This window comes from Tachyglossus aculeatus, chromosome 5, assembly GCF_015852505.1.
Source record: "Tachyglossus aculeatus isolate mTacAcu1 chromosome 5, mTacAcu1.pri, whole genome shotgun sequence".
In the NCBI taxonomy this organism is placed as follows: domain Eukaryota; kingdom Metazoa; phylum Chordata; class Mammalia; order Monotremata; family Tachyglossidae; genus Tachyglossus; species Tachyglossus aculeatus.
Window position 1 is genome coordinate 61780962 of NC_052070.1, and position 14238 is coordinate 61795199.

At 56.3% G+C, this 14238-nt stretch overlaps 1 protein-coding gene across 2 annotated transcripts; it reads right to left on the reverse strand.

Moving 5' to 3' along the window:
- Positions 1–77: 77 nt before the first annotated feature.
- PUSL1 (pseudouridine synthase like 1) lies at positions 78–13006 on the reverse strand. Of its 2 annotated transcripts, none has more exons than XM_038746171.1 (8): positions 12829–13006; positions 8941–8998; positions 8428–8615; positions 6740–6889; positions 6432–6608; positions 1322–1373; positions 687–900; positions 78–457 (listed from the first exon to the last, which is right to left on the reverse strand). In XM_038746171.1, exons 1-8 carry the CDS (start codon positions 12885–12887, stop codon positions 423–425), a joined length of 933 nt encoding a protein of 310 aa, XP_038602099.1. In that variant the 5' UTR covers positions 12888–13006; the 3' UTR covers positions 78–422. The 2 variants fall into 2 exon arrangements, with proteins under 2 accessions (XP_038602099.1, XP_038602098.1); XM_038746170.1 differs by having other exon boundaries at positions 1322–1376.
- Positions 13007–14238: the final 1232 nt, after the last annotated feature.

The following is a 14238-nucleotide window of genomic DNA, read 5'->3' on the forward strand; positions in this document are numbered from 1 at the left end:
GGATTGGGGCGCGTTCTGTTCTGAGACCAGTGCCCGTCCTCCCCCACGGATGAATGCGATGGTGCGACCTCCCAGTGAGGAATCATAGGTACTTTTATTACCCACATTCCTCCTTTCCCACCTTAGCTGCAGGGCAGCAGGCGGCTTGGGGGCACCCAATCGAGACCTCTCCCCGGTCTGTGGGGTGCCAGCCGGCCAGGGCTGCTTCCCTCCCGGCGGCCCTGCCCTTTAGCCCCGGCGCCCCAGATCCCAACCTGGCCGAGTGAACGTCTAAAGCAGGTTGCAGAACTCCAAGCTGACCGGCATAGGAGGGCGGGTGTCGGCCGGCAGAGCGGCTGCTACGTCCCGATCCCTACGTGGAGTCACAGCAACCAGACTTGGGGCTCTGTCGGCAGTGGCACAGGGATCCCGCTCCGGCTCTCTCACGACGGGGCCGGGCCCGCGTCACTCTCCCCATCTACAGCAGAGGGAGGGACGGACAGGCCCTCGATCCTTTCTCCCTTGGGGCCAGGGGAAGGGGATCTAGAGAGCAGGCATCCTCTGGGTGGAACAGACCCCTGTCCCTGAGGGGAGGAGGCTGAGACCCTCCTGGGGCAGCTCCGGGGGAGGGGGTCAGCCCCACACCCTGTCCCAGTCTTCCCGCTCAGTCCACCCAGGCTGCCCGCCCTCTGAGAGAGGGGTCCTACCCATGGAAGGCTGGATGTCCAGGACGGGGTCTGGAAGGGGTGGGGCCTCGCCCAGGCCCTGGTACCCGACCGACTTGAGGAACAGCCCCCAGGCCGGCACAATCCTGATGTAGGGCTGGGACGGCGGGGCCCCGCTGGCCAGCATTTCCTGCACCTGCTGGGGGTGGAGCAGCCCCTGGCCCACAGACACCAAGGCTCCCGTCATCCTCCGCACCTGCAACGGCAACGGCAAGTCACTCGCTCCTGGGACCCCCTGGCTGTCCCCACCAAGACTGAGGGCCGGGAGCCACTACGTCCCCAACCTCCCCAGCGGCCTTGGGGGGCCGGACCCTGGCCCGGCTCTGGGGGCTCCCTAGCTCCAACCGGACAGAGGAGAGACATGACCCCAGATTTAGAGGTCCTGATGTTGCCCTCCACACTGCCCCGGAGACGGGGGCCCAATGAACTGGCCAGCCAGCGGGGAGGGGGATGGAGGGGACGAGCCAGGCGGCCTTGCTTCTCCCTTCCCTCCCCTAGAGGCTAGTGGGGACCACGGAGGGGCTCCATCCTCCTCTGAAGGGGCGGCCTGACTGCTCCCCTCCCTTTCCCCAAGCCACCGTGCCCCGCTGACCTCCCCGCGCCCCCCCAGCCCATACCTGCTTGTACAGAAAGGATCGGCTCTCAAACTCCAGCTCCCAGAACTGCAGCCTACTGAAGACAACAGCAATAATTGTGGTATGTTAAACGCTTACTATGTGCCAGGCTCCGTACTAAGCGCTGGGGTGAATACAGGCAAATCAGGAACTGTGTCTGACCCATACGGGGCTCACAATCGCAATCCCCGTTTTACAGATGAGCTGAGGCACAGAGAAGTGAAATCACTTACCCAAGGCCACACAGTAGACGAGCGGCGGAGCTGGGATTAGAATCCAGGTCCTTCTGGCTCTCAGGCCTGTGCTCTAACCCCCACGCCATGCTGCTTCCCCAGGGAGTTGAGAATTCCCCCGCTGCCATTTGGGAAGTACGCCCTACTGCCCACTGCCCCCTTCGGATCTCCCCGGCCCCACTCAAAGCTGGAGAGATGATTCGACCAAAAGGGTGGGAGGCCGGTGGTGGTCGGGAACCAAGTGGAGCAGAAACTACTCTGGAGGCGATTAACGGATGGACGGCTGCCGCTCTGCCCAACTCGACCAGACGGCTGCCTTGGACAGCCCGGACCTCCCCCTTCTCCGGGAAACGCTTTCAAACCTCGGTGTTGTTACAAACCCCATTTTCTCTCTTGGTTTGCCTCATCTCTCTGGCTCCCGCTTCGCAGCCTCTCCTCTGCCTCCCCCGGGGAGCGGGAGTGGCATGGGGGCAGTGTGTCCTTTCTCTTCTTTTACATTCAGTCCCTTGGGCAACTGATTAGCTCCCCTGGTTTCGACAACCAACGCTAAGCAGACACCTCTCCAATCTACCTCTCCTCTGCAGATCCACGTTTCCTCCTGCCTCCAGCACATTTCTAGACGGGTGACCCGCTGGCACCTCAAACTCAATTATATCCCAAACTGGACTCAACTTACCGCCCAAACCCTCTCCTCCCCCAGCCTTTCCCATCACACTGACACCACTCCGCCTTCCCTGTTTCTGAAGCCTGCAACCTTGGCATTATCCTTGGGTCCACCCCCAACTTTTCAACTCCCATGTTCATTCTGCTGCAGTTTTTTCCTCCCCGACATTTCTAAGCTCAGCCTCTCCCTCTCCATCCAAACGGTCACCACCCTGATGCAGCCGCTAGACACAGCCTGCCTAACTGTACTTATCGAGCATCCACTCTGTGCAGAGCACTGTCCTAAACACTTGGGAAAGTTCAGTAGAGGTAGAAGGCACATCGTCTGCCCTCGAGGAGTTTACAATCCAGCGGGGGAGACAGACACTAAAATAAATTACAGCTAGGTGGAGGAAATAGGTATATAATGGGAAGAGGAAAGGAGGCCTGAATATTCAAGCGTGTGGATGATGCCAAAGTGGCAGATGGGTGGGGAGATGAGAAATAAATCAGGGAACACCCCTTGGAGGAGTTGGAGGACTTTAAAATAGGGAGAGCAGCAGTCTGCCAGATGGGCAAGGGGAGGGAGCGCTAAGCAGGAGAGAGGTATGCAGAAGGTTAAGGAGCAGTGTGGCTTAGTGGAAAGAGCACGGGCTTAAGAGTCAAAAGACCCGGGACCTAAACCTGGCTCCAGCACGTCTGCTGTGTGACCTCGGGCAAGTCGAGTTCTTTGTACCTCAGCTCCCTCATCTGTACACCGTGGGCCCGTGTTGGACACGGGCCCTGTCCAATCTAATTAGCTCGTATCAACCCCAAAGTTAGTACAGTGCCTGGCATGGAGCGCTTCCATACCATTAAAAAAAGAGAAAAGAATGAGGCACGGCGATAGGTTAGTTGAGGAGAGATCGGGAGTGGGAGCTGGGGTGCGGTGGGAGAAGAGTAGATAAGTGACAGTTGCTTGAGGATGGTGAGGAGTTTCTGCTTTAAGTGGAAAAGAGTGGGCAACCACCGGAGGAGGGGGAAGATGTAAGTAGAATATTGCAGAACAGCGATCTGGACAGCGGGACTGAACGAAGGATTGGAGGTGGTCTCTCGTCTGGTCTCCCACCTCCAGATCTGGAAGTCGTCAGCAATGAAAGGTGTGCGGGGGGGTGGGGGGGAGTGTGCCGGGGGGCACCAGGTGCCGCCGTGCCTCGGGCCCTAACTGGGCCGAATGGGCACTGCACTTTGCTGGGGTGGGGGGTGTGGACACAGCGCAGCGATTCTAGAGGAATCATAAGGTCACGGCCAGGAGCATCCACCTGTCTCCTCTCCTGGCCTCGGTTTCTCCACCTGATCAGCAGGCCCTGGACCCCCCAACGAGTCCCTGCCCGGGACCCAGACCACCCCTCGTCCACGACGGATCACAACTCAATGCAGGCATCAGCGTCGGCCTCACTGCTGTTGCCCTTGTCCAGTGGACAAGGTTAGAGCGCGGCCCTGGGAGCCAGAAGGACCTGGGTTCTAATTCATTCAATCGTATTTATTGAGCGCTTACTGTGTGCAGAGCACTGTACTAAGCTTCTAATGCCGCTTGCCTGCTGTGTGACCTTGGGCAAGTCACTTCACTTCTCTGGGCCTCGGTTATCTCATCTGTAAAACGGGGATTGAGACCGTGAGCCCCACGTGGGACAACCCGATTATCCCAGCAGCGCTTACAACGGTGCTTGGCACATGGTAAGCGCTTACCAAATACCATAATCATCATCACCTGTAAAACGGGGATTAAGACTGCGAGCCCCACGTGGGACAGGGACTGTGTCCAACCTGATTAGCTTGGATCTACCCCGGTGCCCAGAACAGTGCCCGGCACAGAGTAAGCGCTTAATAAATATCATAAAAAAACTAAAGTTGGCGGGGGGCGCACAGGGATGGGTGGATGGAGGGGGCGGTCGGAGGGAGGCTGGGTCTCTCCCCCCTCACCTCCTCAGTGCCGAGGGGTGGACAGAGTGGCCATTATCCCCACCCCCTCCTCCCCCGGACCCCTGCACATCTGCAGCAGCGACGGAGCCAAAGGGGCGGCAATGGACCCGGGCTGCCTCGGCCCCTGCATCCGGCCCGGGAGAAAGCGGCTTTCATTTCCCCCACCTGCCGGCCTACCCAACCCTACAACCAGCTGGAGCCCAGCCAGGGGCGGGGGGCTGCGGGAGAGAGAGGGGGGCTGCGGGAGAGGGACCAGGACGCCCTTGCCCCGTCTCTTCCCACACCCCAGGCCCAGCTCTGAAGCCCAAAGCCTGGTGGGGCGCAGAGGCTGGCCAGCTTTACAGCCCCACTCCCAAATGTGGGGGTAAAATAATAATAATAATGATGATGATAATGGTATTTGTTAAGTGCTTACTAAGTGCCAGACATTGTTCTAAGTGGTTAAAGACAATAATAATAATGATGGTATTTGTTAAGCGCTTACTATGTGCCAAGCATTGTTCTAAGCAGTTAAAGATAATAATAATAATAATGATGGTATTTGTTAAGTGCTTACTATGTGCCAGACATTGTTCTAAGCGGTTAAGGACAATAATAATAATGATGGTATTTGTTAAGCGCTTACTGTGTGCCAAACATTATTCTAAGTGGTTAAAGATAATAATAATAATGATGGTATTTGTTAAGCCCTTACTATGTGCCAAACATTGTTCTAAGCGGTTAAAGATCATAAGAATAATAATGATGATGGTATTTGTTAAGCGCTTACTATGTGCCACGCATTGTTCTAAGCGGTTAAAGATCATAATAATGATGGTATTTGTTAAGCGCTTACTATGTGCCAAACATTGTTCTAAGCGGTTAAAGATCATAAGAATAATGATGGTACTTGTTAAGCGCTTACTATGTGCCAAACATTGTTCTAAGCGGTTAAAGATCATAATAATAATAATGATAATAATAGTATTTGTTAAGTGCTTACTATGTAATAATAACAATAATAATAATAACAATAATAATGATAGCATTTATTAAGCACTTACTATGTACCAAACATTGTTCTAAGCGGTTAAAGATAATAATAATAATAATGATGGTATTTGTTAAGCGCTTACTATGTGCCAAACATTGTTCTAAGCAGTTAAAGATCATCATAATAATAATAATGATGGTATTTGTTAAGCGCTTACTATGTGCCAAATTGTTCTAAGCAGTTAAAGATCATAATAATAATCATAATAGTATTTGTTAAGCGCTTACTGTGTAATAATAACAATAATAATGATAGCGTTTATTAAGCACTTACTATGTGCCAAACATTGTTCTAAGCGGTATAATAATAATAATAATAATAATAATAACAATGATGGTATTTGTTAAGTGCTTACTATGTGCCAAACATTGTTCTAAGCGGTTAAAGATCATCATCATAATAATAATAGTATTTGTTAAGTGCTTACTATGTAGTAATAATAATAATAATAATAGCATTTATTAAGCACTTACTATGTGCAAGGCACTGTTCTAAGCGCTAGGGAGGTTACAAGGTGATCAGGTTGTCCCACGGGGGGCTCAGAGTCTTCATCACCATTTTACAGATGAGGGAACTGAGGCCCAGAGAAGTGAAGTGACTTGCCCAAAGTCACACCGCTGACAAGCGGTGGAGCCGGGCTTTGAACCCATGACCTCTGACTCCAAAGGCCGGGCTCTTTTCCACTAAGCCACGCTGCTTCTCCCAAACTATGTGCCAAACATTGTTCTAAGTGCTGAGATAATAATAATAATAATAATAATAATAATGATGGCATTTATTAAGCGCTTACTATGTGCAAAGCACCGTTCTAAGCGCTGGGGCGGCTACAAGGTGATCAGGTTGTCCGTGTGGGGCTCACAGTCTTAATCCTCATTTTACAGATGAGGGAACTGAGGCCCAGGGAAGTGAAGTGGCTTGCCCAAGGCCACCCAAAAGACAAGTGGCGGAGCCAGGATTAGAACCCACGTCCTCTGACTCTCAAGCCCGGGCTCTTACCACTGAGCCACGCTGCTTCTTGGAAGGTTCCAACGCTGCACGAGCCCTAATTTAGCTGCAAGTGTGAAACCCAACCGGCCCTCGGAGGCCTCGTGGGACTGGCGGGGTGGGATGATAATAATAATAATGATGATGATGATGGCATTTGTTAAGCGCTTACTATGTGCCAAGCGCTGTTCTAAGCGCTGGGGGGATACAAGGTGATCAAGGTGATACAAGGTCCCCCGATCCCGGACCCCCACCGAACCTGCAGTCGCTGTGTCGGGCGAGGGGGCCTGGGGGGCCCGGGGCCACCGTGGCCCGCACCAGGGTCTTCACCGGGTTTCTCCAGGCGTCACAGCCGCTGGTCGAGCGGAAGGCGCTGAAGTCGTGGGTCCCCACCAAGTGGCCGGCGGCCTCCCGCATGGCCGCGACGTCCAGCTGCCTGGGAACGCCGGGCGGTGAGCCACGGGGCCGGCGGGGCGCCGGCTCCCCGCCCCGCCGCCCCGCCGACCTCCCGCCCGTCCCGCCACCGGCCCCCGACGCCCCTCCGGCCCCGAGCCCCCCCGCCCTCACGTGGCCCTGGTGACCCAGCAGAGCTTCCGCTCCCACACCGGGAGCTGCCGCGGGTGGGAGCAGCCGGAGACCAGCCGGTAAACGTAGCGCCGGGACGTGGCCGAGAAACGGGCGTGGAAGTCGTCGGCCACGCGGACGGTCCGGAGCACCCTGCGCAGAGGCGGGAGAGGGGCAAACCCGCGCAGGCACGGGGGGTGGGTGGAATGGGCTTTTTAGACTGTGAGCCCACTGTTGGGTAGGGACTGTCTCTATGTGTTGCCAATTTGTCCTTCCCAAGCGCTTAGTACAGTGCTCTGCACACAGTAAGCGCTCAATAAATACGATTGATTGATTGATTGATGGGCGAGCCGTAACTGCTCCGCTCGAGCTCCGCAAGGCCCCCACGCCCGCTCCGCCTTCCCAGCCCACGGAGCCCCGCTCTCCCGGGCGGGTCACGTCCCGAACCACGTGCCCGCCCTCACGTGTGCCCAGGCAGGGACACGGACACACCCACGGAGTCGGCAGGGGCACCCAGATGGGGAGCCCAGGGGGTGAGCGGATGTCCGGAGGGGCCACGGAGGAAGGGGTCCAGACTGAAGCGGGAGGGATACGAGCTGGACCCAAGGAAGAACTTGCTGGCCGTCGGGGGTGGCGGGAGGAAAGGGTTGGCGGTGGCCTCAGGAGGGGCAGTCGTTTTGGTACTGGGGCAGTGGGCATCATCATCATCAATCGTATTTACTGAGCGCTTACTATGTGCAGAGCACTGTACTAAGCGCTTGGGAAGTACAAGTTGGCAACACATAGAGACAGTCCCTACCCAACGGTGGGCTCACAGTCTAAAAGGGGGAGACAGAGAACAAAACCAAACGTACCAACAAAATAAAATAAATAGGATAGATATGTACAAGTAAAATAAATAGAGTAATAAATATGTACAACCATATATACATATATACAGGTGCTGTGGGGAAGGGAAGGAGGTAAGATGGGGGGATGGAGGGGGGAGAGGAAGGAAGGGGCTCAGTCTGGGAAGGCCTCCTGGAGGAGGTGAGCTCTCAGCAGGGCCTTGAAGGGAGGAAGAGAGCTAGCTTGGCGGATGGGCAGAGGGAGGGCATTCCAGGCACTGGGCACTGGGCCCAGTGATAATAATTACACTTGCTAAGTGCTGTGTGCCAAACACTGTTCTAAGCACTGGGGTAGACACAAGTCAGGTTGGACACAGTCCCTGCCCCAAATGGGGCTCACGTTCTTAATCCCCATTTTACAGATGAGGTAACTGAGGATCAGAGAAGTGAAGGGATTTGCCCAAGGCCACACAGCAGACGTGTGGCAGAGCTTGGATTAGAACTCAGGTCCTTCTGACGCCCGGGCCTGTTCCCTATCCAGAGAGCCCCGCTACTTCTCCCAGAATCCTGCCTCTCGTGACGGCTCCGTGCCGAGTTCCAGCGGGTGGACGCCCCCTCCCAGTACACGCGGACCCCAGCTCGGACTACCAGAGCGGGAAGGAGTCGACCGACGGCATCCGCGCCCACGAGAAACTAGGCAGGGCAAAGTGAAATCAGGCCGCGGGAGAGGAATGCCGAGGCCCGAGCGGGACAGGGGAGAGCAAGGTAGGAGCCACAGAGGTCAGAGGGCCACCGTCCGCAGGGACCCCCCGGCCCGGCGTGGTGGTCGCTCTGCCTAGGGTGGGAGGCCTGGCTCCCTCTCACCTGATGGCCGGGTGCTCCAGGTGGTGGTTGAGGAGCCGAGTGAGGAGGTCGGGGGCGTGGGGTTCGCGACCCTCCGGGCGGCAGACATCTATGTGAGCTGAGTTGCAGAGGGCGTGGGCCCCGCTGTCTGTACGGCTGGAGATGGTGAAACCGACGGGCTCCTCGCTGCCCAGCCGTTCGGCCGCCCGCTGGAACGGGATGGAGGCGGGGAGGGAGGGCAAGGCCAAGGCGGGTTCAGGCGGGGAGGGGTGGCTCCATCCCACCATCCCCTGGCCTCGGCACAGGCCAACCCTTCCTTTAGCCCAGCCTGGCAGGGCCCACTGCCCCAGCAGTCAGAATCCCAGCCATCCCCGGCCCCCCACCATCCAGGGGTCCTGTGGAGACCGGGCCCGCCCAGGCCGGACCCCGATACGTCCATGGCCGTGGGGGGCCGGGCTGGGTACTGGGGTTCCGGCTGGCGCCAGCCCTCCTCGCTAAGGGGCTTCTCCGTTGACGCTGCAGCCGGGCACTTACCTCTAGGTGGTTCTGGACCCCAGACCCTGCCTGAGGAGGTTTAATGGCCATCACGCCACTGTGAGAGAGAAGGAGACGGGGTCAGTGGCCCACCTGGGGCAGGGGAACCGGGGCCACGCCGGCGGTCACCCCCGCTGACCCGAGTCGAGCTCCCAGGCCGCGGGACACGGCCCGCGGGTCCCGAGACACAGACAACCGACTGTGCCGGAGGGACACGGTCTGCTCCCTCTCTTCCTGACCTGCCCCAGGGGTCATCCGGTCCAGTCCCCTGCTCTGCGTAATCGGGCACCCTTTGTGTGTGTGTGCGGGGGTGGCATTCGCTCTTTCCTGAGAGTGACGGAGGCAGCACCTTCTCGCCATCCCCATCCCAGTATCTCGCAGGCAGCCAGAAAGTCCTTCCTTGTGTCCAACTGCTTGGTCCCCCACTATCGTCCTGAGGGGGCAGGGGGCCACGAGGGCTATTTTGGGGTGGTCCCCCACCAGCAGAGTCTCCAGTTAGTTGTCACCCCCGCCCCCCGCCCCACCACGCTCATGGCAGGTGGCCCAAAGGGCCCGACTCGTCCCCTACAACCACCCCACCATGCGCACCAAACCCCAATGACCCGGGCAGGATGGGATCTACTCGCCCCCGAGAGCAGCCCGCTCAGCAGGCCGGGGGAGAGGGTGCGTGACATGGCCGTGACACAGCCCTCCCTCCTCTCAGCACCGTTGTCACGGCGCCACACCAGTCCCCGGCCATAAACAGTTTATGACCGGGGCCCGGCAGACTTGTGAAACTCACGGGAGTGAGGCCACCGAGGGGTCATCTTGTCCACCGCCCTGCTTCCACACGGGGCTGCCCCAAACCAGCCCCAGCAGATGGAGAAATTCTGGCGCCTTTCCCGGGGTTACGTAAGGGTGGTCATCTCCGTCTGGTTGCTGACCACCAGCTCATTGCCCTTTCAGTGAGCCCCCTACCCCTGGCTCCCCAGCCCACCCGCTCCATGCTGGTCAGCAGAGACACCGAAACCCAAACAAACCAGTTTCCCCCAAATGCTTGTCCAGAGGCTTCCTGGAAGCGTTTCCAGGACAGGAGGTGACGCCAGATCCCAAATTTAGCCCCAGACCCCGGCCCAACCCCAGTTGAAACCCCCGCAGCTGCAGCCGTGGCTGGCCAGCGGTGGACATATTTACATTGTACATATTTTTTTACTCTATTTATTTTATTTGTACATATCTATTCTATTTATTTTATTTTGTTAGTATGTTTGGTTTTGTTCTCTGTCTCCCCCTTTTAGACTGGGAGCCCACTGTTGGGTAGGGACTGTCTCTATATGTTGCCAATTTGTACTTCCCAAGTGCTTAGTACAGTGCTCTGCACATAGTAAGCGCTCAATAAATACGATTGATGATGATGATGATGATGACCCCTCCCCATTCCCCGGCCAGGGCCTGGGAACCAGGACCTGCATTAGAGACACTGCAGGACCCCAGACCCACAATCCCCACCCTCAAGGAGTCGATTCACGGGGCCTGGATGTTCCTGGCCACACTAAACTGCTCCGGGCTGTCCCCCCTGTATAATAATAATCACGGTATTTGTTAATCTCTTACTGTGTGCCAAGCACTATACGCACTGGGCACTGTACTGAGCGCTGGAAGAATGCCCTCCCTCCTCCTATTCACCCAAGCCTGCCCCTTCCCTTCTTCAGAGAAGCAGCGTGGCTCAGTGGAAAGAGCCCGGGCTTTGGAGTCGGAGCTCATGGGTTCAAATCCCGGCTCTGCCAACTGCCATTTGTGTGACTCTGGGCAAGTGTCACTTCACTGGGCCTCAGTTCCCTCACCTGTAAAATGGGGATGAAGAGTGTGAGCCCCCCGTGGGACAACCTGATCACCCTGTAACCTCCCCAGTGCTTAGAACAGTGCTTTGCACACAGTAAGTGCTTAATAAATGCTATCATTTAGACTTTTAGACTGTGAGCCCACTGTTGGGTAGGGACTGTCTCTATATGTTGCCAACTTGTACTTCCCAAGCGCTTAGTACAGTGCTCTGCACACAGTAAGCGCTCAATAAATACAATTGATGATATCATTATTATTATTATTAAGAGTCTGGGCTTGGGAGTCAAAGGTCGTGGGTTCTAATCCCAGCTTCGCCACTTGTCAGCTGTGTGGCTTTGGGCGAGTCACTTCACTGGGCCTCAGTTCCCTTATCTGGAAAACGGGGATTAAGACTGTGAGCCCCAAGTGGGACCACCTGCCTACTTTGTATCTACCCCAGTGCTTATAGCAGTTCTTGGTACATAGTAAGCACTTAACAAATAGCATCATTATTATTATTATTATTCAGCGTACGACTCCGAAGCCCTCAGATTAAAGCCGCTCAGAGAAACCCTCCACTCCCAGGAAGCATTCTGTGATTACCCTACCTCTGCCACCACCACCACAAGTCACCCTAGCTTCCTATACAACTGATTTTTTGGCAAACCTTGGGGAATACTGACGAAACCATGCCTCGTCTGCCTCTTGCGACTGGGAGCTCATCGAGGACAGGGACCAGGCCTCTGCCCCCCTCTGTCCCTCCCGCAGGGCCCAGAACCCAAACGGCGCGTGCCTGGCTGTGTCCGTGCTGCTTTTCCTCCTTCGGAATGGCAGTCGCTTGAGTCAATCATATTTACTGAGTGCTTACTGTGTACAGAGTGCTGTACTTAGTGCTTGGAAGAGTACGATACTTTTAGACTGTGAGCCCACTGTTGGGTAGGGACTGTCTCTATATGTTGCCAACTTGTACTTCCCAAGCGCTTAGTACAGTGCTCTGCACACAGTAAGTGCTCAATAAATACGATTGATGATGATGATGATGATACTAACAGAATTAGCAGACTCATTCCCTACCCCTGATAAACCAGTACATTGAGAGCAAGGAGCCTGTCCCCTTAACTCCATCCAACACTGAGGGCTGCAGGGGGGAGGTGTGTGTGTGTGGAGATTTGGGGGGATTCGGGGGAAGGTCGGGGGGCTCCCTGGGTACTGATAAATCTATTCTATTTATTTTATTTTGTTAGTATGTTTGGTTTTGTTCTCCGTCTCCCCGTTTTAGACTGTGAGCCCACTTTTGGGTAGGGACCGTCTCTCTATGTTGCCAACTCGGACTTCCCAAGCGCTTAGTCCAGTGCTCTGCACACAGTAAGCGCTCACTAAATACGACTGATTGATTTTGACACCTTCCTACGTGTTTTCTTTTCTTTTCTGTCTCCCCCTTCTAGACTGTGAGCCCACTGTTGGGTAGGGACCGTCTCTCTATGTTGCCAACTCGGACTTCCCAAGCGCTGAGTCCAGTGCTCTGCACACAGTAAGCGCTCACTAAATACGACTGATTGATTTTGACACCTTCCCACATGTTTTCTTTTCTTTTCTGTCTCCCCCTTCTAGACCGTGAGCCCGCTGTTGGGTAGGGGCCGTCTCTAGATGTTGCCAACTTGGGATTCCCAAGCGCTTAGTCCAGTGCTCTGCACCCAGTCAGCGCTCAATAAATACGATTGATTGATTTTGACACCTGTCCACATCATCACCAATCGTATTTATTGAGCGCTTACTGGGTGCAGAGCACTGTACTAAGCGCTTGGGAAGTACAAGTTGGCAACATCTAGAGACGGTCCCTACCCAACAGTGGGCTCACAGTCTAATGTTTTGTCCTGTTGTCTGTCTCCTCCTTCTAGACTGTGAGCCCACTGTTGGGTAGGGACCGTCTCTATATGTTGCCAACTTGGACTTCCCAAGCGCTTAGTCCAGTGCTCCGCACACAGTAAGCGCTCAATAAATACGATTGGATGGATGAATGACTGTCTGACTGACTGAATGACTGAATGAATGAAAGGGGCAGGGTCCTGCTTCCCAGCGGACACCTACCGGAAGTCCGTCCCCAGGTACTGGAAGAAAACCAGGTAGCGGGCCCGGCGGGCGCCCATGGCGGCTCCTGCAGAGCCAGATAACGGCGTGTGAGGGAAGGACCGGGAGAAGACCGGGATAAGACCGGGAAAACACCGGGAGAGGACCGGGAAAGGACGGGTCCGTGCGCTTCGGCCTCGAGGACCGGCCTAGGTCCGCAAGGCTGCGCGCGCAACTAGGCCCCATTCTGGGCGGGACCGAACGGCGCATGCGCAGGCCTCGGGAGGCGCGCGGGCGGGGCCTCCCTGATGGGCGGGGCCGAACGGTGCGGGCGCAGGGCTCGGGAGGCGCGTGGGCGGGGGCCGAACGGCGCATGCGCAGGCCTCGGGAGGCGCGCGAGCGGGACCTCCCTGATGGGCGGGGCCGAACGGCGCACGCGCAGGCCCCGGGAGGCGCGTGGGCGGGGCCGAACGGCGCTTGCGCACACCTCGAGAGGCGCGTAGACGGGGCCTTCCTGGTGGGCGGGGCCGAACGGCGCTTGCGCGCGCCTCGAGAGGCGCGTAGGCGGGGCCTTCCTGGTGGGCGGGGTCGAGCGGCGCATGCGCACTCCCCGGATGACGCATGGGCGGGGCCTACGTGGTGGGCGGGGCCGATCGGCGCATGCGCACGCCTCGAGAGGCGCGTGGGCGGGCCGAACAGCGCGTGCGCATGCCGCGTGAGGCGCCTGGGCGGGGCCGAACGGCGCATGCGCAGGCCTCGTGAGGCGCCTGGGCGGGGCCTCCCTTTGGGCGGGCTCAGACCTGTCATTCATTCAATCGTATTCGTTGAGCGCTGACTGGACTCGTCAATCAATCCATCAGTCGTATTTATTGAGCGCTTACTGTGTGCACAGCACCGTGCTAAGCGCTTGGGAAGTACAAGTTGGCAACATAGAGAGACGGTCCCTACGCAACAGTGGGCTCACAATAGTGATGGCATCTGTTAAGCGCTTACTATGTGCAAAGCACTGTTCTAAGCGCTGGGAAGGTTGTCCCACGGTGGGGGCTCACAGCCTCAATCACCATTTTACAGCTGAGGCCCAGAGAAGTGAAGTGACTTTCATTCATTCATTCAATCGTATTTATTGAACGCTTACTGCGTGCAGGGCACTGGACTAAGCGCTTGGGAAGGACAAGTTGGCAACATATAGAGACGGTCCCTACCCAACAGTGGGCTCACAATAATGATGGCATCTGTTAAGCGCTTACTAAGTGCAAAGCACTGTTCTAAGCACTGGGAAGGTTGTGCCACGGAGGGGGCTCACAGCCTTAATCCCCATTTTACAGCTGAGGCCCAGAGAAGTGAAGTGACTTTCATAGGGACTGTCTCTATGTGTTGCCGACTTGTACTTCCCAAGCGCTTAGTCCAGTGCTCTGCACGCAGTAAGCGCTC

What these genes read in the sequence shown, in the direction of transcription:
- PUSL1 (XM_038746170.1), bottom strand. Translation starts at nt 12,887, where the DNA reads ATGGGCGCCCGCCGGGCCCGCTACCTGGTTTTCTTCCAGTACCTGGGG. An exon ending in GGGTCCAGAACCACCTAGAG is followed by an intron (nt 8,616 to 8,940) that starts GTAAGTGCCCGG and finishes ATCCCGTTCCAG; the next exon opens with CGGGCGGCCGAACGGCTGGG. An exon ending in TGCTGGGTCACCAGGGCCAC is followed by an intron (nt 6,609 to 6,739) that starts GTGAGGGCGGGG and finishes CGGCGTTCCCAG; the next exon opens with GCAGCTGGACGTCGCGGCCA.